The 26,032-nt window shown below is 37.2% G+C and overlaps 1 protein-coding gene across 1 annotated transcript in view; it reads left to right on the top strand.

The window, feature by feature from the left end:
• The window catches only part of LOC132126611 (low-density lipoprotein receptor-related protein 1-like), a 187,469-nt gene that overhangs the window by 69,611 nt on the left and 91,826 nt on the right, over nt 1-26,032 (top strand). Inside the window, exons 13-29 of the mRNA XM_059537974.1 lie at nt 115-337; nt 504-693; nt 811-936; nt 9,111-9,251; nt 9,340-9,465; nt 11,640-11,756; nt 12,359-12,439; nt 13,679-13,846; nt 16,804-16,986; nt 17,513-17,710; nt 18,635-18,880; nt 19,896-20,093; nt 20,323-20,527; nt 21,418-21,582; nt 21,809-22,053; nt 23,775-23,906; nt 25,116-25,343. Coding sequence (XP_059393957.1) covers nt 115-337; nt 504-693; nt 811-936; nt 9,111-9,251; nt 9,340-9,465; nt 11,640-11,756; nt 12,359-12,439; nt 13,679-13,846; nt 16,804-16,986; nt 17,513-17,710; nt 18,635-18,880; nt 19,896-20,093; nt 20,323-20,527; nt 21,418-21,582; nt 21,809-22,053; nt 23,775-23,906; nt 25,116-25,343 — 2,972 coding nt within the window. The remainder of the gene's footprint in view (nt 1-114; nt 338-503; nt 694-810; nt 937-9,110; nt 9,252-9,339; nt 9,466-11,639; nt 11,757-12,358; nt 12,440-13,678; nt 13,847-16,803; nt 16,987-17,512; nt 17,711-18,634; nt 18,881-19,895; nt 20,094-20,322; nt 20,528-21,417; nt 21,583-21,808; nt 22,054-23,774; nt 23,907-25,115; nt 25,344-26,032) is intronic.

The raw sequence follows: 26,032 nt of genomic DNA, 5'->3' as shown, positions 1-26,032 counted from the left end.
TATATATATAAAACAGCAGCTACAGCAATATGACACAAGACACAATTGCTAAAGCAACCATACAGTTTATAAACAAGGATCTTTCAAATGTTGAAATATTTCTTCCTCTTTTAGCTGGATGTACTGGACTGACTGGGAGGAGGACCCAAAAGAGAGCAAGCGAGGGAAGATTGAGAAGGCCTGGATGGATGGAACCAACCGGAACGTTCTGTTGACTTCTAAGACTGTTCTTTGGCCCAACGGCCTGAGTCTGGACATCCCTCAGGGCATCCTGTACTGGGTGGATGCTTATTATGACCGAATCGAGATGGTCTATCTCAACACCAGTGCACGCAAGGTGCTCTCACACTGCTGATTTAATAGATAATATTAGATAATATTAGACAATAGAGAACATATGTATGCATTTAAGAATGGAAAACAAGAGATAACGCTGAAAACACTAGAACAGGCAATTTACTCATTAGTTGCCAATTACATAATACCGTATTCTTTCTTCTTAGACGGTTTATGATGGGCAAGAGCTGAATCACGCCTTTGGCCTGTGCCACTACAAACACTTTCTGTTCTGGAACGAGTACCGCAGTGGCAGCATCTATAAACTGGACCAGAACACCAAAACAGTCACTTTGCTACGCAACGAACGGCCACCCATCTTTGAGATCCGCATGTATGATGCCCAACAGCAGCTAGGTAATTTTATAATGTTTTTTTAGAATGCCCATGCAAGAAAAAATTTCCTAGTAGGAATCCAGACAGTTTGGCTGTTGAATGTTAATCAGATGCTATCCCTACATGCGTTCATCACAGGAAGTAATGCGTGTAGAGCCAATAACGGCGGCTGTAGTAGTCTGTGTTTGGCCACTCCCACAGGCAGGTCATGTGCCTGCGCCGAGGACCAATTACTGGATGCCGCAGACAACACCAGCTGTAAAGGTAACGTAGACTAACAAAACATCCCACCACTCACTGGTGCACCCAGGTTGCACACAAAATCGCAATTCAGTGTAATGCTGTCTTTAATCTTTGTCAGCATTATGAAAGTGGACAGGATTCACAAAGACGGGCCGCTCTCTTGGTTGTTTTGGTAACTAAACATTAGAGGTGTGATGAGACACTTATCCCATGAGACGAGACACAAGACTGGGTTCACGAGAACGAGACGATTTTGAGACTTTTTTTTTAAGAAATCTTCAATGATGAAATATATAGGGAAAATGTTCTCTTTTATTCAACTGAAAAACACTAAATGCAAAAAATTTTGGTGCATTTTGAAATCAACTTTATGAAATTAAACATTTTTATAAATTTTATGAAGTAATAAACATCATGTAAACACAGCACAAGGTTTTGCCACAAACTCAACTGACAAGTAATTGCACAAAAATTCTTAACACAAATATCCCTTTAAACTGGAAGTGAAGCAGTCAGTCAAGTTTATTATTTAGTAAACTGGGTTCCACTTTAATAAAAAAAAAGTATATGTAATAAACATGATTTATCCATTTAAAATAATAAATCAGTGGTCCCCAAACTGGGGGGCGCAGCAAGGCTAATGGATAGTTGGGGCCCTATGAAATTCATTAGATTTTTTCCTTAATTCCGTTTTATTTCATTTTTCAAAATTATTTTTTTCCCGTTTTGATTATTCTTTATTGCTTTATTGTTTTTTTCAGTTTGAATTAATAGTTAAATAAAATTTTATCAATTAAAAGCTTGTCTTATTAATCAAAATCATGAAACGTATACATTTTCACATCAATTTATTAAAAGTTTAACAAAAATTACAAGTTTAGGGCCCTATGAATTTTTTTTCTCACTATATATTTTTATTGTTACCTAATTCTGTTTTAGCATGTCTAAAAGTTTGACATTTCTGTGACATTCCTTGCAAAACTGTGAATTCTGTTTTTATAAAAACTAAACCGTGTAATTTTCCCGCTTATCATCATAGTCCACTTGCCTGATGTTAACAAAAATTATCTTACATACCACTACTGGTGAAAGGGCCAGTGTAATGCAAATATTTTTGAAAGGTTTGGGAGGATATCATAACGTTCTCGCAAGACCAGTCAGATCTCGCGAGACACATCGGATCTCCTACTAAACATGCATCTTAATTTTGTAAAAATAAACACACTACAACACACAGACTATCTTTAGATTTATTCACTCGGGTGGCCATCATAAATGCATTTCCAAAAGTATACATTTGAAAGTTTAAAATGTTTATAACATTATTATTGTGGGCCAAATAATTACAATAAGAATATTATTGGAATATCTGTTTTGGAAAAAAAATGCTATGCTGTCAGTCAAATTCTTCTTTTGCATTGTTTTGGCCAATGAATCACACCCAAAAAGACTTTAGGGAGGAAGAGAGAGAATTTTAACCATAATTGTACAAAAACAAAAAAAGTACTCTTAAACACCACTTCTTGCAGACTTGGGGGTTTAACAACACATCTTTTTTGAAGTCTCTCATCTTCTGACATACGTGGCAGATTGCGTCTTCTTCTTCTACTTGTTCCTCTCCATTTTATGACAGGTAGCAAACAATATTTTAATACTGCCAGTGTTGGGGAGTAACTAGTTACATGTAATGGCGTTACGTAATTTAATTACAAAATTAATGTAACTGTAATTAGTTACAGTCTCCCGTGAACTGCCAAAATACAGACAGCGTGTTACAGATTTTTTGTGGAAGCTACGACAGACAACAACACAACCCTTACGGAAATTAAAGTTTTGTTATTTTACTAATAATCCAGAGAAAATGGTTACTATTGTTTAACTGTGGTAACCAAAAATTATTTTACAAATTTATTTATTTAAAAATAAATAGAAATCCATTTGCAAAACAAAAAACAAAACAAGGTTATTGTACTTTTATATAGGCTAATAAAAGCTAGGTTAATTTTTTGTAAGGGAAAAACATGACTCGTGTACAGTATTAGGATTTTTCTATAAAGATATTGTAGTATTGTAGAGTATTGTATTGTAAAGTATAGTTTTGTTCAATCTTGAGTATTAAAGTCATGAGAGAGATGGATAACAGGGCAAAATAAAGAGACTGAAGAGAAAAATAGAAGTGAAGGTGCAGTTCAGGAGAGAACTTTTAATTATTTAGCATGTCCCTAAATTAAAGATTTAAACCTTTTTTTATGTCAGGTTCATACAAAAAATAGTTTTGTCCATTAATTTGTTTGTATGAATTTGAATTTTCCAGTCTGAATTTTTTACCAGTCCGAACCTCCTGTAAATTAATGGCAAAGACATGGTTTCATTTACTACACATAGGCCTACTGAAGCTCGCAGTGTTTTCAACCTCTGCCATCTCAATATAGGAGTACACGAGCACATAAACATAATTTCTAGAACTGCTCTGTGTCACTTCATGTGCATTTTACTTATGTTGAGAAAACTATCATCATATACAAAGAGACAGCAGTTTAAAAAAAACACCAATGTTTCAGGAGTTTATTACACAGAATACGTCACATGCTTATTAGATAACTGTATTTGAGTTGATGTATATGATTTTATTTATTATTATTTAATTTTCACAAATTTAGAAAAGTAATCAAAAAGTACTCAAAAGTAATTAGTTACATTACTTTAATAAAGTAATTGAAAAAGTTACACTACTATTACATTTTAAACAGGGTAACTTGTAATCTGTAACCTATTACATTTCCAAAGTAACCTTCCCAACACTGAATACTGCCACCTAATACGCTGGAAGACAGGCAGTAGTCCTGGATTAATAACGATATTATCATATGAGTAGCATTTGTTTCATTTTTTAAAAAATTGCGTTATTGTCAAAGCCTGCATGTTGCAACACTTCTAATTTAGGTATCAAAGGTAATTAACTATGGTGGTTTGGATGTAACCTTGTACCATGAATGGTTGAAAATGGCTTTTAAAGATTGGTTCACAAGAGGATTAAGTACTGCTGAGGAAATCACAATGCCAGAAACCTCCATTCAGAGCGACCCAGGTGAGAGATGTGAGGAATACAGCAGGATAAGGGTTCATGCAGTCCTGACAAAGAATAAAGCAAGAAACGCTTGCTGAGCTGAAACAAATCTGTTTGTGCCAGCTGCTCAATCATACTGGCAGATAATGCATCATTTCTAGGGTTTATCTTGTGACTGACTGTTGAAACAATAAGCTTATCAATGCAAGATGGCGCCGCACATGGCTGCTTCAGTGCTTGGCTCTCCAGTGTTTGTACTGTATTTGTTCGTTTCTCCTGTTTTTTTGTTTAACAAACATGATCAGTTTCACCAGGGATGAACTGTTGAACATTCGGCAGAACACACCAAATGATCTTTTACCGGATTTACAACCCAAATTCCGGAAAAGTTGGGACGTTTTTTAAATTTTAATAAAATGAAAACTAAAAGACTTTCAAATCACATGAGCCAATATTTTATTCACAATAGAACATAGATAACATAGCAAATGTTTAAACTGAGAAAGTTTACAATTTTATGCACAAAATGAGCTCATTTCAATTTTGATTTCTGCTACAGGTCTCAAAATAGTTGGGACTGGGCATGTTTACCATGGTGTAGCATCTCCTTTTCTTTTCAAAACAGTTTGAAGACGTCTGGGCATTGAGGCTATGAGTTGCTGGAGTTTTGCTGTTGGAATTTGGTCCCATTCTTGCCTTATATAGATTTCCAGCTGCTGAAGAGTTCGTGGTCGTCTTTGACGTATTTTTCGTTTAATGATGCGCCAAATGTTCTCTATAGGTGAAAGATCTGGACTGCAGGCAGGCCAGGTTAGCACCCGGACTCTTCTACGAAGAAGCCATACTGTTGTTATAGCTGCAGTATGTGGTTTTGCATTGTCCTGCTGAAATAAACAAGGCCTTCCCTGAAATAGACGTTGTTTGGAGGGAAGCATATGTTGCTCTAAAACCTTTATATACCTTTCAGCATTCACAGAGCCTTCCAAAACATGCAAGCTGCCCATACCGTATGCACTTATGCACCCCCATACCATCAGAGATGCTGGCTTTTGAACTGAATGCTGATAACATGCTGGAAGGTCTCCCTCCTCTTTAGCCCGGAGGACACGGCGTCCGTGATTTCCAACAAGAATGTCAAATTTGGACTCGTCTGACCATAAAACACTATTCCACTTTGAAATAGTCCATTTTAAATGAGTCTTGGCCCACAGGACACGACGGCGCTTCTGGACCATGTTCACATATGGCTTCCTTTTTGCATGATAGAGCTTTAGTTGGCATCTGCTGATGGCACGGCGGATTGTGTTTACCGACAGTGGTTTCTGAAAGTATTCCTGGGCCCATTTAGTAATGTCATTGACACAATCATGCCGATCAGTGATGCAGTGTCGTCTGAGAGCCCGAAGACCACGGGCATCCAATAAAGGTCTCCGGCCTTGTCCCTTACGCACAGAGATTTCTCCAGTTTCTCTCAATCTTTTGATGATGTTATGCACTGTAGATGATGAGATTTGCAAAGCCTTTGCAATTTGACGTTGAGGAACATTGTTTTTAAAGTTTTCCACAATTTTTTTACGCAGTCTTTCACAGATTGGAGAGCCTCTGCCCATCTTTACTTCTGAGAGACTCTGCTTCTCTAAGACAAAGCTTTTATAGCTAATCATGTTACAGACCTGATATCAATTAACTTAATTAATCACTAGATGTTCTCCCAGCTGAATCTTTTCAAAACTGCTTGCTTTTTTAGCCATTTGTTGCCCCCGTGCCAACTTTTTTGAGACCTGTAGCAGGCATTAAATTTTAAATGAGCTAATTAAGTGGATAAAAGTGTAAAATTTCTCAGTTTAAACATTTGCTACGTTTTCTATGTTCTATTGTGAATACAATATTGGCTCATGTGATTTGAAATTCCTTTAGTTTTCATTTTATTAAAAATTAAAAAACGTCCCAACTTTTCCGGAATTCGGGTTGTAAATTATTAAGACATTTTACTGAACATTGTTATCGAAGGAGCAGCGGCGCTGATAAAACAGTTCAGGACGCGCAGACGGGAAAAGCGAGCGGGAGCGCTCGTCAGACTCAGGAAGCGCGGATTTCGAACGCTGTTGCCTAGCATCCATCTGGCAAATCTCCGCTCTCTACCTAACAAAACAGACGAACTCCTTCTGCTCTCTCGGACAAATAAGGATTTCTCACACTCTTCTGCTCTTTGTTTCACGGAAACCTGGCTGAATGACGCCATACCGGACAGTGCGGTCCATCTGCCGGGCTTTCAGCTGTTTAGAGTGGATTGCGAAGTAGAATCAACGGGGAAATAGCACGGCAGCGGGACATGCTTTAACATCAATGAACGGTGGTGTACAGATGTAACAGTGTTAAAGAAGATGTGCTGTCCTGATCTAGAAATGCAGTTTGTCAACTGCAAGCCGTTCTTTTCGCCGCGGGAGTTTCACTCGTTCATTCTGGTGAGTGTTTACATCCCTCCACAAGCGCATGTGAGCTCAGCTTTACAAAAACTCGCTGATCAGATCACAGAGACAGAACAACAACACCCAGACTCCGTTTTAATCATTCTTGAGGGACTTTAATAAAGCCAATCTCTCCCGTGAACTGCCAAAATACAGACAGCGTGTTACATGTCCCACCAGAGACAGTAATATACTGGATCACTGTTACACCACAATAAAGGATGCATATCACTCTGTTCCACGAGCAGCTTTGGGACATTCTGATCACTGTCTGCTTCATCTTATACCGACCTACAAGCAGAAACTCAAATCTGCTAAACCTGTAGGAAGGACTGTGAAGAGATGGACCAGCGAAACAGAGCAGGATTTACAATCTTGTTTTGACATCACTGATTGGAGTGTTTTTGAAGCTGCTACCACTGATCTGGACAAACTCACAGAGACTGTAACATCCTATATTAGTTTCTGTGAGGATATATGCATTCCTACCAGGACTTATTTAACATTCAACAATGATAAGCCATGGTTTACAGTAAAACTCAGACATCTTCGTCGGGCCAAAGAGGATGCCTACAGAAATGGGGACAGAGTCTTGTACAATCAGTACAGGAACACACTGAACAAAGAGATTAGAGCGGCTAAAAAGACCTACGCTAAAAAGTTGGAAGACCAGTTTACTTCCAACGACTCAACTTCAGTTTGGAGAGGACTGAGAGCCATCACAAACTACAAGACACCATCCCCATGCACTGAGGCTAATTAACGACTTGCTAACGACCTGAATGAGTTTTATTGTAGATTTGAAACCCCCAACACCCATTATGACCATCTCCCTACACAACCATTAACACCTCCTGTAATCCCCCTCTCCATACCTCCTGCTCTTCAAATCTGTGAAGATGATGTGCGCCAGGTCTTCAGGAAGAACAAAAGAAGAAAAGCACCAGGCCCAGATGGCGTTACACCAGCTTGTCTGAAAATCTGTGCTGACCAGCTGGCCCCCATCTTTTCACAGATCTTCAACAGATCTCTGGAGTTGTGTGAAGTGCCTTCCTGCTTCAAACGCTCCACCATAATCCCCATTCCAAAGAAACCCAAGATAACAGGACTTAACGACTACAGACCTGTGGCTCTAACGTCTGTCGTCATGAAGTCGTTTAAAAAACTGGTTCTGGCTTATCTGAAGTACATCACTGGACCCTTACTGGACCCCCCTGCAGTTTGCTTACTGAGCAAACAGGTCCGTGGATGATGCAATCAACATGGGACTGCACTTCATCCTGCAACATCTGGACAAAACAGGGACTTATGTTAGGATCCTGTTTGTGGACTTTAGTTCGGCTTTCAACACCGTCATCCCAACAACCCTCCAGACCAAACTGACCCAGCTCTCTGTTCCTAGCTCTATCTGTCAGTGGATCACCAGCTTTCTGACAGATAGGCAACAGTTAGTGAGACTGGGGAAATTCATGTCAAACAGCTGCTCCACCAACACTGGTGCCCCTCAGGGATGTGTTCTCTCCCCTCTGCTCTTCTCCCTGTATACCAATGACTGCACCTCTAAAGACCCCTCTGTCAAACTCCTGAAGTTTGCAGACGACACTACAGTCATCGGCCTCATCCAGGACGGTGACGAGTCTGCTTACAGACAAGAGGTTGAGCAGCTGGCTGTCTGGTGCAGTCTCAACAACCTGGAGCTTAACACACTCAAAACAGTGGAGATGATCGTGGACTTTAGGAGAAACCCCCCTGCACTCCCCCCACTGACCATCATGAACAGCACTGTGACTGCAGTGGAGTCATTCAGATTCCTGGGAACCACCATCTCTCAGGACCTGAAGTGGGACAATCACATTGGCTCCATTGTGAAAAAGGCCCAGCAGAGGTTGTACTTCCTTCGCCAGCTGAGGAAGTTTAACCTGCCACAGGAGCTGCTGAAACAGTTCTACTCAGCCGTCATTGAGTCTGTCCTGTGCACTTCAATAACTGTCTGGTTTGGTTCAGCAACAAAATCAGACATCAGAAGACTACAGAGAACTGTTCGGACTGCTGAAAGGATTATTGGTGCTCCCCTGCCCACCCTTCAAGAACTCTATACATCCAGAGTGAGGAAAAGGGCTCAGAAAATCACTCTGGATCCCTCACATCCAAGTCACCCCATCTTTGAACTTTTGCCATCTAGCCGGCGCCTCAGAGCCGCAAATACCAGAACATCAAGGCACAGTTTCTTCCCCCAGGCAATCTACCTCATGAACAGTTAAATGCTCCCCACTTATGCTTATGCAAAAAATGTGCAATATCCATATATTTATTTGTTACCCTTCCATCCTAGTAAATCCCTGCATCTTACTCAATCCTAAGCCATTATCATTTATAGCACAATTGTTTATACACTTATTTATTTGCCAAAGTTTTTTTTTTTGTCTGTGTGTTGATGTCTCTGTGTACTGGAAGCTTATGTCACTATAACAAATTCCTTGTATGCGCAAGCATACTTGGCAATAAAGCTCTTTCTGATTCTGATTCTTCTGAATTGAACACCAAGTGGTTTGGTTTCTGTATCTGAATATTTGAAACAGAAACTCTCCAGATGTTTCTTTTCAAAGAGCCTGGCTTTCAGCAGACTTATTTACATTCTGTGTGTGTGTGTTTCTCCACAGCCAACCCGTCTTACATTCCCCCTCCGCAGTGTCAGCCGGGAGAGTTCGCCTGTAAGAATAACCGCTGTATTCAAGGCCGCTGGAAATGCGACGGGGATAATGACTGTCTGGACAACAGCGACGAGGCGGCTGAACTGTGCCGTAAGAACACACTCATGTTTAACTTAAAACTCCCTCCTTGTGTCAAGCTACCAAACACATACAGTGCTTATTGTTTGTCCATCTGTAGATCAGCACACATGCCCTGCAGACCGCTTTAAGTGTCAAAATAACCGCTGTATCCCAATGCGTTGGCTGTGTGATGGAGACAACGACTGCGGCAATGATGAAGATGAGTCTAACACCACATGCTCAGGTACACACAGTAATCTGAATTTGCAGCACTATGACATTATACACATAAAGTCCAAATATTCAGTCTGTTTTGATTGTATTTTGGCAACTTTGATGTAAATAAGTGTTTCTGCGGTGTGCTTTGCCCTGTGGAACCTATTTTAAAATGCACTTCATTTGACAACTAAAATGCCCAGAAATACCTTTTTTATATAAATCAATAAAATGTCTTATGTCATGACTATCCCAAATGAAGGGCAGGGATTACATTCCTAAAACAATGAATTTCTAATTTCTGAGTCATTGGTAACTGACAATAGACTGACAAATATGAATTAGTATATGTCTTGGAGAAGTTTCCTATAATAAAGTAAACGCTCATAAACTCCACAGTGGAAGGTTTTGTGCGTCGCTCCAGAATAATATCTAAAGTGATAGTAGGTGCAATTAATTAATTAATAACAATCAATAAATCAGAAGGAGGTAAGCCATTATATAATGTAGTTACAAGATTGGAGATGAACGTTTCATCCAATTAAAGAATTGAAAACAACAATTTGTAATTGATTCCCAATTCAGTTCAAAGACTAGCAATCAGAATCTAGCCCTACTACCTGATGATACATGCCTTTTAACAGTGTGTCCTAACTTGGCAATTTTTTTTTAGTTCACACTGCAATCCAAAATCAGAACATTTACTGTGTAAAATGCAATTAGGTGGAGTTGGACCAATGAAGTTTCACTATGGCCAAAGCTTTCCCTGTACAATACAATAGAAATAAAATCATAGTCACCCAAGAAATGCTTTTTTTGAAGTGCACTTTAAATGCACACACACACAAAGGTCCAACAAATTTTGTTTATCTCAGACATGAAGTCTCTAAGTTTAAATCTACATTAATCACACTGATAATTGGAACTTCATCTGTCATCTTCATATTATACGAATGCCATCTGGAAGGCAAGCTGAAATTGTTTCTTTGGCTGATTTGAGTTGTGATGTTCTGTCATGACCTTCTCCTAAATGCTGAGTCAGCTGAAATGTTATCTAGACAGCCATGTATAAATATAGAGTTTATCTCACATGGTATATCTGATGTAGTTCTGGGCTCTTCGTCAAACTGTTGTGCTATATTTTACTTCATGGCTGAATTGTATGGTTTGCACTCTTTAATTTAGACTGTCTCATCTGTTTTAAGGATATGGCTGACTATGATGCTGCATTTGCAAGTAATTCTAGACTGCAATAGAGCCATTGCATAAAAATATATATTTAGATAAAATGTCTGAATTAACTGGGAAACTGAGTTGGGGGGAAAAAAAAGAAATGGTTTGAAAACATAGTTTTATTTTCTGTTCAGACATATTTGTAACATTCAAGTGCAATATTTAGGCCCAAATTTCAGTCTTGAAAATTATCTGGAATTATTTCAACATGTTAATGGACATAAAAACTGTTAATGCATTTGGGTTTGTTGATCTATTTCTGCTACACACTGCATGAATATGCATAACAGGCATATGTAAATCACATAGCAGATCTAGACATGTGGAGCTGGGGAGGTGGAGGGTTTCGGGAGAATACTTAAGAAGGAACAGCTTACAGCAAATATTGAATTTATATAAGGGGTGTCCATTCGTGCTTCATCAGATTGTAGCTCCAGTCTGCTCCAACACGCTTGCCTAGAAGTTTCTAGCGAGTCCGAAGGCCTTGATAAGCTGGTTCATGTGTTTAACTGGGGTTGGAGCTAACAGCTGCAGGAAATGACACTCCAGGAGAGGCCAATCAGCTTGTGCCATGTAAATTCAGTTAGGTTAATCTTAAAAACAGTTTATACTGTAATAATACAGTGAGATTTTTGTATGCATAAGAAGTCCAGAAATAAGACACTACAAATGCCTTCACTTGTAAAACAGAAAATAAGAATAATAATAAATAAAAAAAAACCCACCAAGGTACATATGTTCTACAAAAGGAATATGTCATGGCAAATATATGGAAGATTAATTATTTCCACAGAAAAGCAGTGGGAAATGGATTTAAATTCCAGGAAGAGAAGGACTATACATTTTTCATGTTTATATCTGCTGCTTTTAAACTTGGGGATAAAAAAATAAAAAAAGAAGAATATTTTACTGGCATACAGATCATTTTAGATTACATTTAGATTTGAGTGTTTTGGTTCTCTGTTGCAGCTCGGACTTGTCCTCCCAATCAGTACTCGTGTGCCAGTGGCCGCTGTATTCCCATCTCCTGGACATGTGACCTGGATGATGACTGCGGGGACCGCTCTGATGAGCCTGCATCCTGCGGTAAATGATGCTGATGGCAGTTTATTAATATTAATACATTTGGCCATTAGTATGCATGTAATACTTTTAGAAAAACTAGTTCAGTGCAGGTTTTGTCAGATTCAGTTTCAAGAAATCATTGACATTTTATGAATTTATTCATTTTATGCATTTGCATTTTGTAAATGTTATCAACATTTAGAAATACATCTATTTCGTTTATCAGTGTAATGGTTCATGTCGCAAAGAAAATTTATCTTTGATAAATTAAAATCAAACCTTCCTATTATAACTATTAATACTATTATTATTGCCATTTTATTTACTACAGCTCTTATACTGTTCCTGCTATTTCTTTGTGTAAAACACATACTGATGAGGCAATGTAAATAATCAAAAAAGATGATATGAATCTTTGTGAAACGAACCTTGTAAAGCGTAAATTCACTAAGTCATACTTGTATTATATACATGCAACATGCAACAAAAACTTGCACTTGAAATACTATTATGTTTCATTTAATTATTATTATTCTTCATTATGCTATTGGTTAAATGTGATAAGGAGTTTTAGTTAATGTTATTTGTTTATTGATTATTTATTATGATGTTTGTGTTGTCAGCCTACCCAACCTGTTTCCCGCTCACTCAGTTCACCTGCAATAACGGACGCTGTATCAACATCAACTGGCGCTGTGATAACGGTGAGCTGCTGACATGTTCTCATCTCTTTCGGTTTTTTGTGTCTGTTGCACTTTTTTAACAGATTTCCCTCATTTGTTGATCATTTAATGTGTCTTTTGTGTAACGTCATGTCCTCTTCTCTTGACCATTTGCCCCTCCCCCTGTGTCACATGGGCTGTGTGTTGCAGAAAAGGATTGTGGGGACAGCTCTGATGAGTTCAATTGTCCGAACCCGACCGGTTAGTGCATAGATCAACATGCACCATAAATTTACTTGTGTTATAACATTATAATAAGGTCTGAACAGGATTTTCATACCCATGTAAGGCTGTGGAAAAGTCTAAAATATCTGCAGAAATTCATTATTTCTAAGACATGTCTTACATTATGGAAAAATCCTGCCCCGCAATAGTACAAATATAATAATAATAATATTAATAATAAAATAAATTTAAGTAAATAAGCTAGCAAGCCGCTGGCCATCTTCCTTTGACTAACATCGGTAACATCTATAATAAAAGACTAGTATTAAATATTAACCAGTGTTTATTCCCAATGGTGCATGTGTGATCTATGCAGTTTCTGTGATGTTTATTATTCATTTTCTATTGTTGTAAATTGTTAACTGTGAAATCTGTTTCTAAAGAAAAGTTGCCACATTTACTACATTGTATTGATGTGAATACTCATATTTCAGCCTATATTGTTTGCATATTTGTACTATAAATGGTTTGTATTAAATCATAGCCTGTAGCTCACATGGAGATGTTCCATGCCAGCCAAGTACATCTGGGAAAAATATTTCCCATCATGGCTGCTACTTTTAAATTAGTAAAGTATTAAAAGTAGCCTATAACATCATTTTAGAATGATTGAAACTTAGTTTTTAGTTTCAGTCAAAAGTTTGGATACACCTTTTCTATATCTTTGCTATTATAAATTATATTTACTTTAATAAAGTGTATTAAAGATAATTTGAACAACACAAATTATAGTATGGGAATTATGTAGTGACCAAAAATAATTCCAAACAGTCTTATATTACATCTCAAAAAAATGTAAGCAAAGTTTTCTTTAAGCAAAGTTGGGATCCCAAGTATTTTTCTGCAAAACTAATTTCAATGAAAATTTGTTATATCAAAAAGTTTATTATGATCATAAACGTGTTCAAACCTTTGGCTGGTGATGTACTTTAAAACATGGCTTACTTTAAATTTTGGATGGTGATAGCATATATTTGGCAATTTAACCTCTTGCAGACAATGACTGTGGTGACAACAGTGATGAAGCCGGCTGCAGTCATTCATGCTCCAGCGCTCAGTTTAAATGTAACAGCGGTCGCTGTATACCCGACTACTGGACCTGTGACGGAGACAACGACTGCGGGGACTACAGCGACGAGACCCATGCCAACTGCACTAACCAGGGTGAGTTCATGACACTATTTCTTGCCACACCATGCAAAACTAGACAACAAAATTGTGCTGCCTTCTTTTGGATTAATTCTCAGGCGGCATCAATGTGTTGAAGTAGGAATGGAAAATATTTTGAAAGCTGTTGGATGTTTAAGCAGCACCTGCTTTTGGTTCAATTGCCAGGAAGTGAGAGCTACACCAAACTCCTAGCACACTGTTTAGAAAGAGTCATCTCTCTTAAAGGAACTCCAGGCAAAACAAATATACACAGAATACACAGAGATCTATCTATATATATATGTCTGTCTGTCTGTTCATGTATTCATTCATTCATTTTGGTCAGATGATACCAGGAAGCTTTGCACCAAAATCTAACCTTACAAAAATGAACTTTAAAAATTGATTTATCACAAATAAAACCAAAAAAAAAATATATATATACAGTAGTTTTTGTAGGATAACCATGATAACATCAAATTAACCATGATTTTGCTACACTAACCAGAGTTTAACCATGTATTTGTTATTTTTAGTAAAAGTGTGGTCATATACAAATGGTAATCAATCTGCTAAAAAAACATAGCTACTAAACTTTTACTATAATAAAACCATAGTTAATTTTCTTAAAGGAAAATTTATAGTGTAAGAACCTTATTCATTCTTCTTTCATTGGACAGTGATCCAAATACAAAGCATCTAAAATATGCAGCGTTATGTGTGCTCCAGGACCAGATTTATGAAACTTAAGCTGTTTCTTACCATATACGTGTCTCTTAGGCTTTGATATAGTGCTGCTCTTTGTAAGTCATGGTGTGAGGTTTTTACTATTACAGATTACATGTTAATTAGGAATCCTTGCATTCATATACACCACACCTATTTTTATCCAAATATAGACTTCTCTCTCCCATGGGGATAAATGTCTTTGCCAGTGGTTCAGTTAGTTCCGGAGTCAGATATTATCCACATTACAGGGTGATAATGATTTTAAAAAAGGATTAATGCTAAAAAAAAAAAAAAAGAAATTCACAAAACCACCACAATAACAGTTTTATTTGTCTTCAGATGACTCACAGTGTTAACCTTTGTTAATTTTTATTCAAAGGAAATAACAAATAAAGAATATAACAATGCAAGTGATGCATCCTAAGTAGGCCTGCACCTATCGATTCTTTTTGTACTCGATTAATCTAGCACTTAATCAATCGATTAATCGGATACATTTTTTGTGTGTGTTTTTAAACAACCTAAACAATTAATGCATAATAAAAATGATGTGGCTGTAAAATGATCAAGCATTTGGCTTTTATTTCTAAAAAAAACAGAAGTATTGAAAAAAAAAAAAAAATATATATATATATATATATATATATATATATATATATATTTGTTTTATGTAGATTTCTACACCTGCAGCATTTATCATTAAGCTACTAACAAATAATATATAATTTCTGGGGTGAGCCTATTTGCTATGGTTAACCTAGTAATCTGTGTGTGTGTGTGTGTGCACACACGTGCTGTGCATGAGGAAGAGTGACGCCCCAGTCAGGCCAGTTGCTTCATTGCAGTTTGGTACGACAGAAATACATTCATTTTCAATAGAACGCTGCATTTGGCTTGCATCACTTGCATTGCGGTGCATTTTAGGTGAAGCATCCGTTAGAAAAATTGCGTCACAACATCACGTCCCGGTGTATTCAGTGAATGCATGCAGAAATTATTGTTGCGTGGCTACATAAAAGTTTAAACATATGTGATGCATTGCCGCGATTGGTATGACTGGCGCGTGAGAGAGATGAGGGTGCATGCTTGTGTGTGTGTGTGTGAAGGGGTTCTTTTTTTAGGCTATACTCTCTTGCAATTGAATGTGAATACGTTTACTACTTAAAAACATCAAAGCTAAACATCATAGCTAGTCAAACTGCATCACGACATCGCTACAAATACATTATGGGATTAAAATCAGCGAACATCAATGTATAGGCTTAGGCTGTGTTTTCAGCGATGCTTGGTGAAACAGCATGGAGTGGATGTTTTCGGTTCAGATGCTGAATTATTGAAGTCGTATTGCTGTGGAATGCCAGGTCTACTTTGCAGTAGACACATTGCAACTTGTTCTCTTCTTTTTTAAGAATGTAATGATCCCAAACTTTAGACGTTCTCTGCCGTTTATGAACATCTTTACTCTCCGCCATCGCCATTGCATTCAAAATGTATCACGCGCTATGGTGTGCATCCTGAACATTGAACAACGGTCCGTGTGAATCAGATCCCTGTGCGTATAGTGTCCATCATAGGAATTTAACGAGGCTTCGAGGCAGAGGTTTTGCCTCTAGGAATTTTTGTAATCGAGTTAATCGAGTAACTCAATGAATCGTATCAGCGCTAATCCTAAGGAAACAGAAACAGGAGAAGTCACACAATACATGTTAGTTAAAGAAAACTGAAAGGGATGTGAATGTAACAGTTAAACAACGGGGAAATAGTAGGAAATTGTATTAATAATGTTCCAGACATTGTAGAACTCAAATCTTACTGTGATACTGTGCTTTAGAAATGTTATCCCAAATTTCATAGCTCACTTCTTGTTGTTGCAATGATGTTATGTAGAATTGCTAGCTAGCTGGGAAGATGAGGGGCTCTGTCTTCACTAAGTTGGAGATGGAAATGACATTCAAACTGAGCTGTTTGTCATTGGTTTAGTACTGATAGGAATAGGTCCTTGTGATGTGGTGTGTACTGATAAAAGGAAAGGGCCAAGCACAGAACCCTGAGGTACACCCATGTTTTTTCATATGATTTAAACACTCCTTCTCTACAGGTTAAGCTATCTGGGATCTTTTGAAGAGTGTATACTGTTACCAAGTATCTTGTATGAAAATTATGAACCTAAGGATTGTGTAGTTGTTTATACTACAAATATTGCCATACAATCTCTATTTAATTCTTCTTTTTCCTCTCCACAGCAACCCGTCCTCCTGGTGGCTGTCACACAGATGAGTTCCAGTGTCGTGTGGATGGATTGTGTATTCCCCTTCGATGGCGGTGTGATGGAGACACTGACTGCATGGATCTGAGCGATGAGAAGAACTGCGAGGGTGTAACACACATGTGTGATCCAGCAGTAAAGTTTGGCTGCAAGGATTCTGGTAATGATGACGAAATTATGTTTTTTGTTCAATTTAATGGTCTGATATCCTCAGAACAATCAGAAAACTGATTCTGTCTTATCTTGAGATTCAGTGATCCATAAGTAGACTTAGTTTACGAGTGAATGGTTCATAATCATCACAATCTTGGTAATTTTTTTCAGAATTAAATGCTAAGTATCTCAGTAAACAAGTGAGGTGAAGCAATAATAAAATATTCTTATAAAATGTCCTCTCTTTTTTAATATATTGCAGGGTTTTCAGTTTATAATAGAAGTTTATTCAGATGTTTTATTTACTTATTTCTAAAAATAATTGACCGAATCAGTTAGGTCATCATTCAAAATGGTTTAAACATTTATTTATTTGATTATTTAAATAAAAAGAATGATTCACCTTATAATGTATGAAGATAAGCTCTTTCCCAGATTTCATTGTTCACATGATCACAAGGGTTTAATTGAAATTCTCTACTTTTGTCAGTTGTCATGCTAACAGGCATATTTTGTGTGTGTTTGTTATGTAGCGCGATGTATCAGTAAGGCTTGGGTGTGTGACGGTGACAGCGATTGTGAAGATAACTCTGATGAAGATAACTGTGAGGCACTGGTGTGTAAGCTCTCCCATCACGTGTGTGCTAATGACACCAGTATTTGTCTGCCCGCTGAGAAACTGTGTGATGGTAAAGACGACTGTCCTGATGGTTCAGATGAGAAACTCTGTGGTAAGATTTATCACTGTTACATGAGGCTCAGTGCACCCTGAGATGGTATTCATTGAGCGCAGACTGAAACTCACACTAGCAGTACATGGATGAAGTAATTACTGGTGCCTGATACAGTTATTGATGTTTCAAAAAGCTGCATTGTCGACTACACAGAATTTATAGTAAAGTTATCATTTATGGAAATAAAGAATTTTCTGTTTATAGTTTATTAATTCAATTATATATTTAATTGATATTATTAAATTATGAAATGTATTTAAGATATTAAACATATCTTATTATAATGAATTATTAGTTCATATTAATTATTTAATTGGTAAGTATACTGTAAGTAAAAAAAATACCTTGCTTTATAGACTTGGTTATACATCTGACTTAGGAATAGTATATTTATAAAGAATAATTGCTGAAAATGTTAAATGCAAAACATTTAATAGTAGTCAATAGTTATACGGTAGAAATGTTAAATGATTGAATTTTTTCTCATATATGGTAATTTACAGCTAGAGACAGACAGAAAGAGTTGCATGTGTGTCTCTCTCTACAACAATGAAGCTGTGAGTTTAGTTACTTCAAAAACAGCTATTCGCCCTTGTTGCTGAGAAATAATTCAGTATTGAAGCTATTTTTTATTAATAAAAGTCACAGGTTTCTGTGCTCCACAAGTTACTGTGCTCGTGGATGTTTCTGTGTGCACAGTGCGATCTCTGATCTTTCTGTGTGTGTGCATCAATTAATACAGTTCAGTATTATCATTACAGTGATTAAACTGCGATGAACAAACAATTACATCTATATTTTGAGTGACATTTGTTTGTGTTGGGGGTGGGTAGGCATCATAATGTTAATGTTTTAAATTTTAAATACTTTCATCCTAGGATTTTACCATTTACCATTTTACGGCATTGTTTCTTGGTTTAGATCTGTGTTCTCTGGACAATGGTGGCTGCAGTCATAACTGTACAGTGGCCCCGGGTGAGGGCATTCTGTGCTCGTGCCCACTGGGAATGGAACTGGGCACTGACAATAAAACGTGTCAGATCCAGGGCTTCTGTGCCAAACACCTGAAGTGCAGCCAGCGCTGTGAACAGGACAAGTTCAATGTGAAATGTTCCTGCTATGATGGCTGGGCCCTCGAGCCTGACATGGAGAGCTGCAGGAGCACAGGTGAGATCAGCTCTTCCAAAGCCTACTAAAAGATCTGAAGGCTTATTTTATTTTTATTTTATGAAATGCATATATGTTTAAGCTAATGAACTTATAATGTGATAATAAACTAATAAATGTGATGCATATTTGTTAGTCTTACATTTAGTCTTATAAGTCTTACAGGTTTATTCGTTTGTTATTAGCTTATGTTAAAACTGTGAAATCCGAATGGATGGTTTTGTTTTTCGCTTTGTTTCGTTTTGGCCTTTAGAAATGCTTTTTCCCCTTTTTTCTGCAATAAGCACTGATGCTGGAAAATAAAGTAATGCATGCATGCATACATACATGCATACATAAAATGGAAAAACAAAGATTTTGAAATGGTCTTGGATTGATAATTGTTTGACAATATCCAGTATCCCAAAATATATCCACAAACAGATAAAAATGAATAAGTTACGGTAAGGCTTGTGAAAAACTACACTAGATATGAAAATGGTTAAGGTTCAAAATATTTGTCAGAATATCTATGTGTACTGGCACATCAGTTTCACAGTTTCAGGAAGTGGTCTTCTGTAAAATTACTACAGCTGGGAGTGATTTTGTTTTCCTACAAAGAAGGTTTTAGTTTAAGATTTGGTGTGTGACAGAACAAATGCAGAAAATGGCGAGGAACTGTTCAGCAGTATAATAGGTGGTTTATTTTTGTAATGAAAGAATGCAAATGCCAGAAGAAGGAGGTGGGGTTGAAGATTTACTGTGACAGGAAGAGGCACAGCAGCCCACTCAGCCAATCAAACGATGAATTATGGATTGCTGGACGTATTTCACATTCCTTTCAGAAATAAAAACATTTTATATAAACAGAGGTAATGTCACAGGCATGTATGGGATTGCCAGGCTCACCTCATTTTACAGACATGTTGTGGAACAGATGATGTTGGAAAATATCAGAGCTTTGGCCCAGTTGAGCACCTTACTTAAGTGAGTCATGAGTTATGGAATTCTTTCAGTGACTTCATTGTTTTTCCAGATCCATTTAAACCCTTCATCATCTTCTCCAACCGTCATGAGATTCGACGGATTGATCTTCACAAAGGAGAGTTCAGCGTGTTAGTGCCAGGCCTGAGGAACACCATCGCACTCGACTTCCACCTCAACGAGAGCTCGCTCTACTGGACTGATGTTGTTGAGGACAAAATTTACCGTGGAAAGCTGTCAGAGAATGGTGGTAAGTTATATGTACAGTATATATATAAATATATAAATTCTGGTGTTTTAAAATGTATGAATTTTAGGACTTTTTAATCCCTCCAAGATGAATTCAGACAATGAACACATGCATAATCATAATATGGATCTTTTCAATGTACTAATAGTTAGGTAAAAAAAAAAATAGTTTCCATACATATGTTTTCTGTGTTGCCCTCTCTTTCTTCCATTTTTATTTTACACAGCAGCGCTGACAAGTTTTGACGTGGTGATCCAGTATGGATTAGCTACTCCTGAGGGTCTGGCTGTAGACTGGATCGCTGGAAACATCTACTGGGTGGAGAGCAACCTAGATCAGATCGAAGTGGCCAAACTGGACGGGACCATGCGCACCACTCTACTAGCTGGAGATGTGGAGCATCCGCGGGCCATCGCCCTGGACCCCAGAGAGGGGTAAGCAGCCCATCATTATTAGTTCAATACTTCTGAAACTTGTATTGAGCCTCATCAGGATATCGTGTTATTGTAGTATTGTTTATGTACTTGTAGGATGGTTCATAGATACAGGAAGAAGGAGACTCAACAAAAACATAACATTTAATTACAAACTCATAATAAACAAAACAAGTGGCAGCTGTTGTCTTCCAGGCCTTGACCTCGCTTTCCTCCCGGAGCTCCTTCATGAAGCTCATTAGCACTCGCACCAGCGGCCACACTTTTTTTTTTTATTAACATTTTGAATTAGATCTCATTTTTAGGTTCCAATTTTCAGGTTTCATTTTAAATTTAATTTAGGTTTTATAAAATTTGTTATGTGCTATTTAATATTATCTCTGATATATTTCTATATTATTCTGTAAACTTTAGGTAGCCAAGCAACATTTTTCATCTTCATTTGTGTAGGTTTAAGATTTTCATCATTTCTATTTAATTTAATTAAAACTAAATAAAAAAAAAAAAGTTCATCTAACAATATTTATATTCAAAAGAAACGTACATAAAAATAGGTCAAGGGGAACATAGCTGATAACAAAAATGTTTTAAGATGCCTGTGTAGGTGCTTACTTCTGGATAATTGTTGTACTTTGTTTTCAAGTGATCTCACTGTATAGTCACTTTTTGATTTTGAATGTTTCAAGTGCTCTTAAAGGAATATTTCACCCAATAATTGAATTTAAAAATGGAAATGGAAATCATTTACGTTGTTCCAAATACAAACAAATTCTAAAGAATGATTCTGCCAATTTCCAAACAACAGCAGAATACAAGCTCTATAAAGAATGCTGGGACCAGAACACTTTTGAAAGCAGCATTAAAAATTCATCTGTCCTTTGATTCTGTAGAATCCTATTCTGGACAGACTGGGATGCCACAATGCCCAGAATAGAGGCTGCATCCATGAGTGGACATGGCAGGCGCACCATTCATAAGGAGACGGGCAGTGGAGGATGGCCCAATGGACTAACTGTGGACTATCTGGAGCGCCGAATTCTGTGGATAGATGCCAGGTAACGTTTATACTGCCGATAAATTCGGCTATTCTGTACACCTGCAATTCAGTCATTTCCGGCAGTAATTTACCACATTCTACAACTGAATGGACTCCTGGAAAATGCAGGTAGTGACAAACGCATTTGAAGAAGTACTATGTAGGTACATCTAGACTCTGTGTTGACAGATCTTGATCAGAAATGAATGACCATATACATTAATTATTTATGTCTTGTGTCTCAGATCTGATGCGATCTATTCAGCCAAGTATGACGGGTCGGGACTGATTGAGGTGCTCAGAGGACATGAGTATCTCTCGCATCCGTTCGCTGTGACGATGTATGGAGGAGAGGTTTACTGGACAGACTGGCGCACAAACACCCTCGCCAAGGCCAACAAATGGACTGGAAATAATGTCACTGTGGTTCAGAGAACAAACACACAACCTTTCGACCTGCAGGTGTATCACCCATCTAGACAACCGCAAGGTAATCTTCAAACTTTATTTTAAAGTTACTTTGATAGCGATGTTACTAATGGCTATTTCACAGTGGTATATATCAAATTAATTACCATCTAATACCGTCAATGTACTGTACAGTACCACTACAGGATTTTTTAATAAAGAGTATCTGATTCAAAATGCTTGATTCTAATGGATTCCAAAGGCATGAATTTTTTCCCCAAACCAGTTAAATGCAAATCACTCATCCTGAAGATTACATTGGTCAAATCTATCACAGTGCTGAATGTCTACATAAAACTGAAAAAAAGCTAACTCCTAGGGGTGGAATGGTACACAGATGTCAAGGGTCGATATGTACCTCTGTTCGGGGGCCATGGTTCGATGTATGATTTTGGTACAACAGAAAAAAATCTACTTTCTTTTCATTTACTTTGAACAGACAGTAGTACAAATTATATTTTTTTCAACCTAAATGAGAAAATACTAAATATTAGTACATAATGTTAATATATATATATATATATATATATATATATATATATATATATATATATATATATATATATATATATAATCTGCAGTACATATACATATAAGCAATAAATTCTTGAAATATATTTGATTTAGTTTACAGATAAACAAGGGGAAAAACTTAGCCTTTCAGTTAATTTTTGTGACACGCTTAATTTGTTCAAAATGGCAGAAAGTGATATCATATTTGTTTTCTTTATTTTACAAAAGCCCAATGTTTTGTTTTCATAGTGAGTGTTCATATGATGAGGGGGTGGGGCCGAGAGACGTGGGAACGGAGCACCTGCGCCACTCACTGGTCTCCAGTCCCATGGAGGAGCTCTGGAAGGATAAAAGGAGAGAGGACCACGCCTGCACTTTATTTTTTCTTTTGTGTGTGGCAGTCGTCCGCGAGGGGCTCCCACTTTAATTTCATTTTGTTAAAATATGTTTGCTACATTGGTGTCGAACCCCGGGAAGGAGGAGACGGGAACCAGCGAACATTTAAACAAAATGTAATAATAATAAAATGAACACACAACTTAAAATTGTGTGACAGCCCCTCACAAAATAAAGTCCAGGCCTAGTCCTCTCCTCTTTCACTGGTCCTCCTTTTATCCTTCCGGAGCTCCTCTGTGGGACTCGAGACCATGACGGTTTGGTACCAATACATGTATCGTTCCAGCCCTGTTTGGCCGGGTTTGAGCTTAACTGGTTTGTGATTGTAATTGTTTTATTCATTGAAAGATCACAGGTCAAATTTAGGGAGGAGCCAGTCACTTGATAGACACATGTGTTGATGGTGTTTGGCGCTTAATAAAGCAATATGTGAATAAACTTTTCATGATAGTTTAGCTCAGCGATTTCATTTTATAGAAGCAGACATCCGTTTATTCATGTCTGACAGGAGCAGACACAAGAGATGAATTGGTTTGGACATGCTTTCAAAAGATCCACTATCTGCTTTGAACCCATAACCTTTGGACTTCTTATTCTTACTTACTTTTTCATACTTTCTACCCTTATCAAACAGCATAGATACAGATCAAGAATTATTCAAATATGCACAAATGCCGATAATCTCAAAATAGCCAAACGTCGGCCAATTCATCTGCATTAGTCTATCATTGGTTCCTGTCTCAGCTGGTTTGGTTTCTTGGTGGTGGCAATACATTTGAAGGTGGTAATGACACAGTAAAGCTCAATACTTCACCCCCTGTCATCTCTCTCCAGCACCGAACCCGTGTGCTGCTAACGGTGGTTTGGGCCCATGTTCTCACCTGTGCTTGATCAACTACCATCAGACGTTCTCCTGTGCCTGCCCACACCTCATGAGACTGAGTGAGGACAACCACACCTGCTACGGTATAAACTAGAGCTTGTCTTCTGTTTTATTCGCAACCTGATGGAATCTGTGCTGTATGCGGTTTTACATCTTACTTTTTTAAAATGGGTTTCTTGATAGAGTCCTGCATGGATTAAAACAAGCAGAGATCATTTTAATTCAAACTAAATTTATAACAAATATTTTCTTGTTAATTGAAATAATTAATTAAAATATAAATATGTGTGTGCACGATTTAGCAAATTGAGGGAACAAATTAGTAAATCGTGCGCACAATTTATAAATCGAGGGAACGCTATAGTAATCGTGTGCACATTTTAGTACATTGAGTGAACGAATTAGTAAATCATGCACAATATTTTTTCCTGCGTGTTATGTTTGGGGCTCCGTATGTTCCGAATCTAACGAGACCTTATGATTTTTGGTCTGTTCAGAAGTTATAAGCAGAAATGTCCTTTTTTTTGAGTAGTAGGTGGTGCTGTGCCGAAACTACTCATGTGCCCTCGGGTCATGCTAGTTATAATAAATATTAAGTTTGGTCAGAATCTGCTAGAGCATTGTGGGGTTATAGCCTCATGTTCATTTTTGCATCTTCATCAAATTTGTTAACACGCTTTAGACATTAGTTTGGTATATCAAAAACCCTACAATATACACTGGATCACATTTCTCATATATCTTTGCTTCAGAAAGCCTGCACTTTCAAACATGATATATATAAAATAATATATAATAATATATATATAATATATATATAATAATATATATAATAATAAATAATAATATAAAAACTCAATTTGAACTTTGAAGAAAGGCCATTTATCTCTGCTGCTCCTTACTAAAACTCCAATCACACCCTAAGAAATTCTGTAAAAATAGGGCATATATGGGTGTATATCATATTAACATTGTATAATGTACTTTGAAATATGCAATTTGCATTTTGTTGTGTTTAGGGTTGTAGGAAATTTCTATCAACTGAAAATGTATTGTTAATTGTTTGTTTTTCTTACAGTGCAGAGTGCTTAAAAGATTCTAGATACACAAATGTGTAATCCTTTCTTATAATTAATAGATTTATGTTTCAGGTTGACATTCCCATATGGATAGTCATAGCCTGCTGACATTGATTACCACCGCGGAATCTTTCTTCACTGTGACCTTATGTCTGGTTTGATTCCTCTCGTTTTTGGCCCCAGTCATGACGGGTGTCTCTGTGTCTCTTCCAGAGTCGCGTCAGTTCCTGCTGTACGCCCGTCAGATTGAGATAAGAGGAGTGGACATCTATAATCCATACTACAACTACATCATCTCCTTCACCGTCCCTGACATCGACAACGTCACGGTTGTGGATTACGACGCTCTGGAGAAGCGCATCTATTGGTCTGATGTTCGGACTCAGACCATCAAGAGGGCCTTCATCAACGGCACAGGAATAGAGACGGTGGTGTCTGCAGGTACAGCGTTCATTCAGTCTGACTTCAGTTTGAGTGGAATTAAAGCAGTTGCACTTGTACAAAAGAAAATAACTGCTTCAAATAGTGCTTTTATTCGTTGCGTTTTGTAATTACTTTGTTCTTTTGCTAGTGCATTTGCTACCTGGGATGAATATTTTAGAAATGTACTTTGCTGGACACTTAATTGCACGTAATGTCCTGCAGTTGATGTTGACTGCTACACAAGCTGTTCTCAGCATTACCAAGCTAGCACATAATTACATTTTGTGTAATCAGAAGTTGAATTTTAAAGCACTAACTTTCAAAAGTTGGGGGTCAGTATGTTTTTTGTTTTTTAATATTTCTTTTTCAAATAAATGTGGTTCTTTTGAACTCTCTCTCCATAAAAAAATAAAATAAAAATAACATTTATGACGGTTTCCGAAAAAAAAAAAAACAGCAGCACAGCTTTCAACATTGATATTAATCAGAAATGATTTCTGAAGATCATGTGACACTGAAGACTGGAGGAATAATGCTGAAAATACAGCTTTGAACACAGGGATAAATTACAATTTACAATGTACAGTATTCACATAGGTTTTTAATTTGTAATATATTTATTGTATTTTTTGTCATATAAATACATTTGCCGTGATGTGCGGAAGAGACTTTCAAATACTAAAAATAAAAAAAAACGTACTTTTGAC

Source organism: Carassius carassius, chromosome 44, assembly GCF_963082965.1.
Source record: "Carassius carassius chromosome 44, fCarCar2.1, whole genome shotgun sequence".
NCBI classification, from domain to species: Eukaryota; Metazoa; Chordata; class Actinopteri; order Cypriniformes; family Cyprinidae; genus Carassius; species Carassius carassius.
The sequence above is the reverse complement of the archived record's forward strand: the minus strand, read 5'-3'. Positions and strand labels throughout refer to the sequence as shown.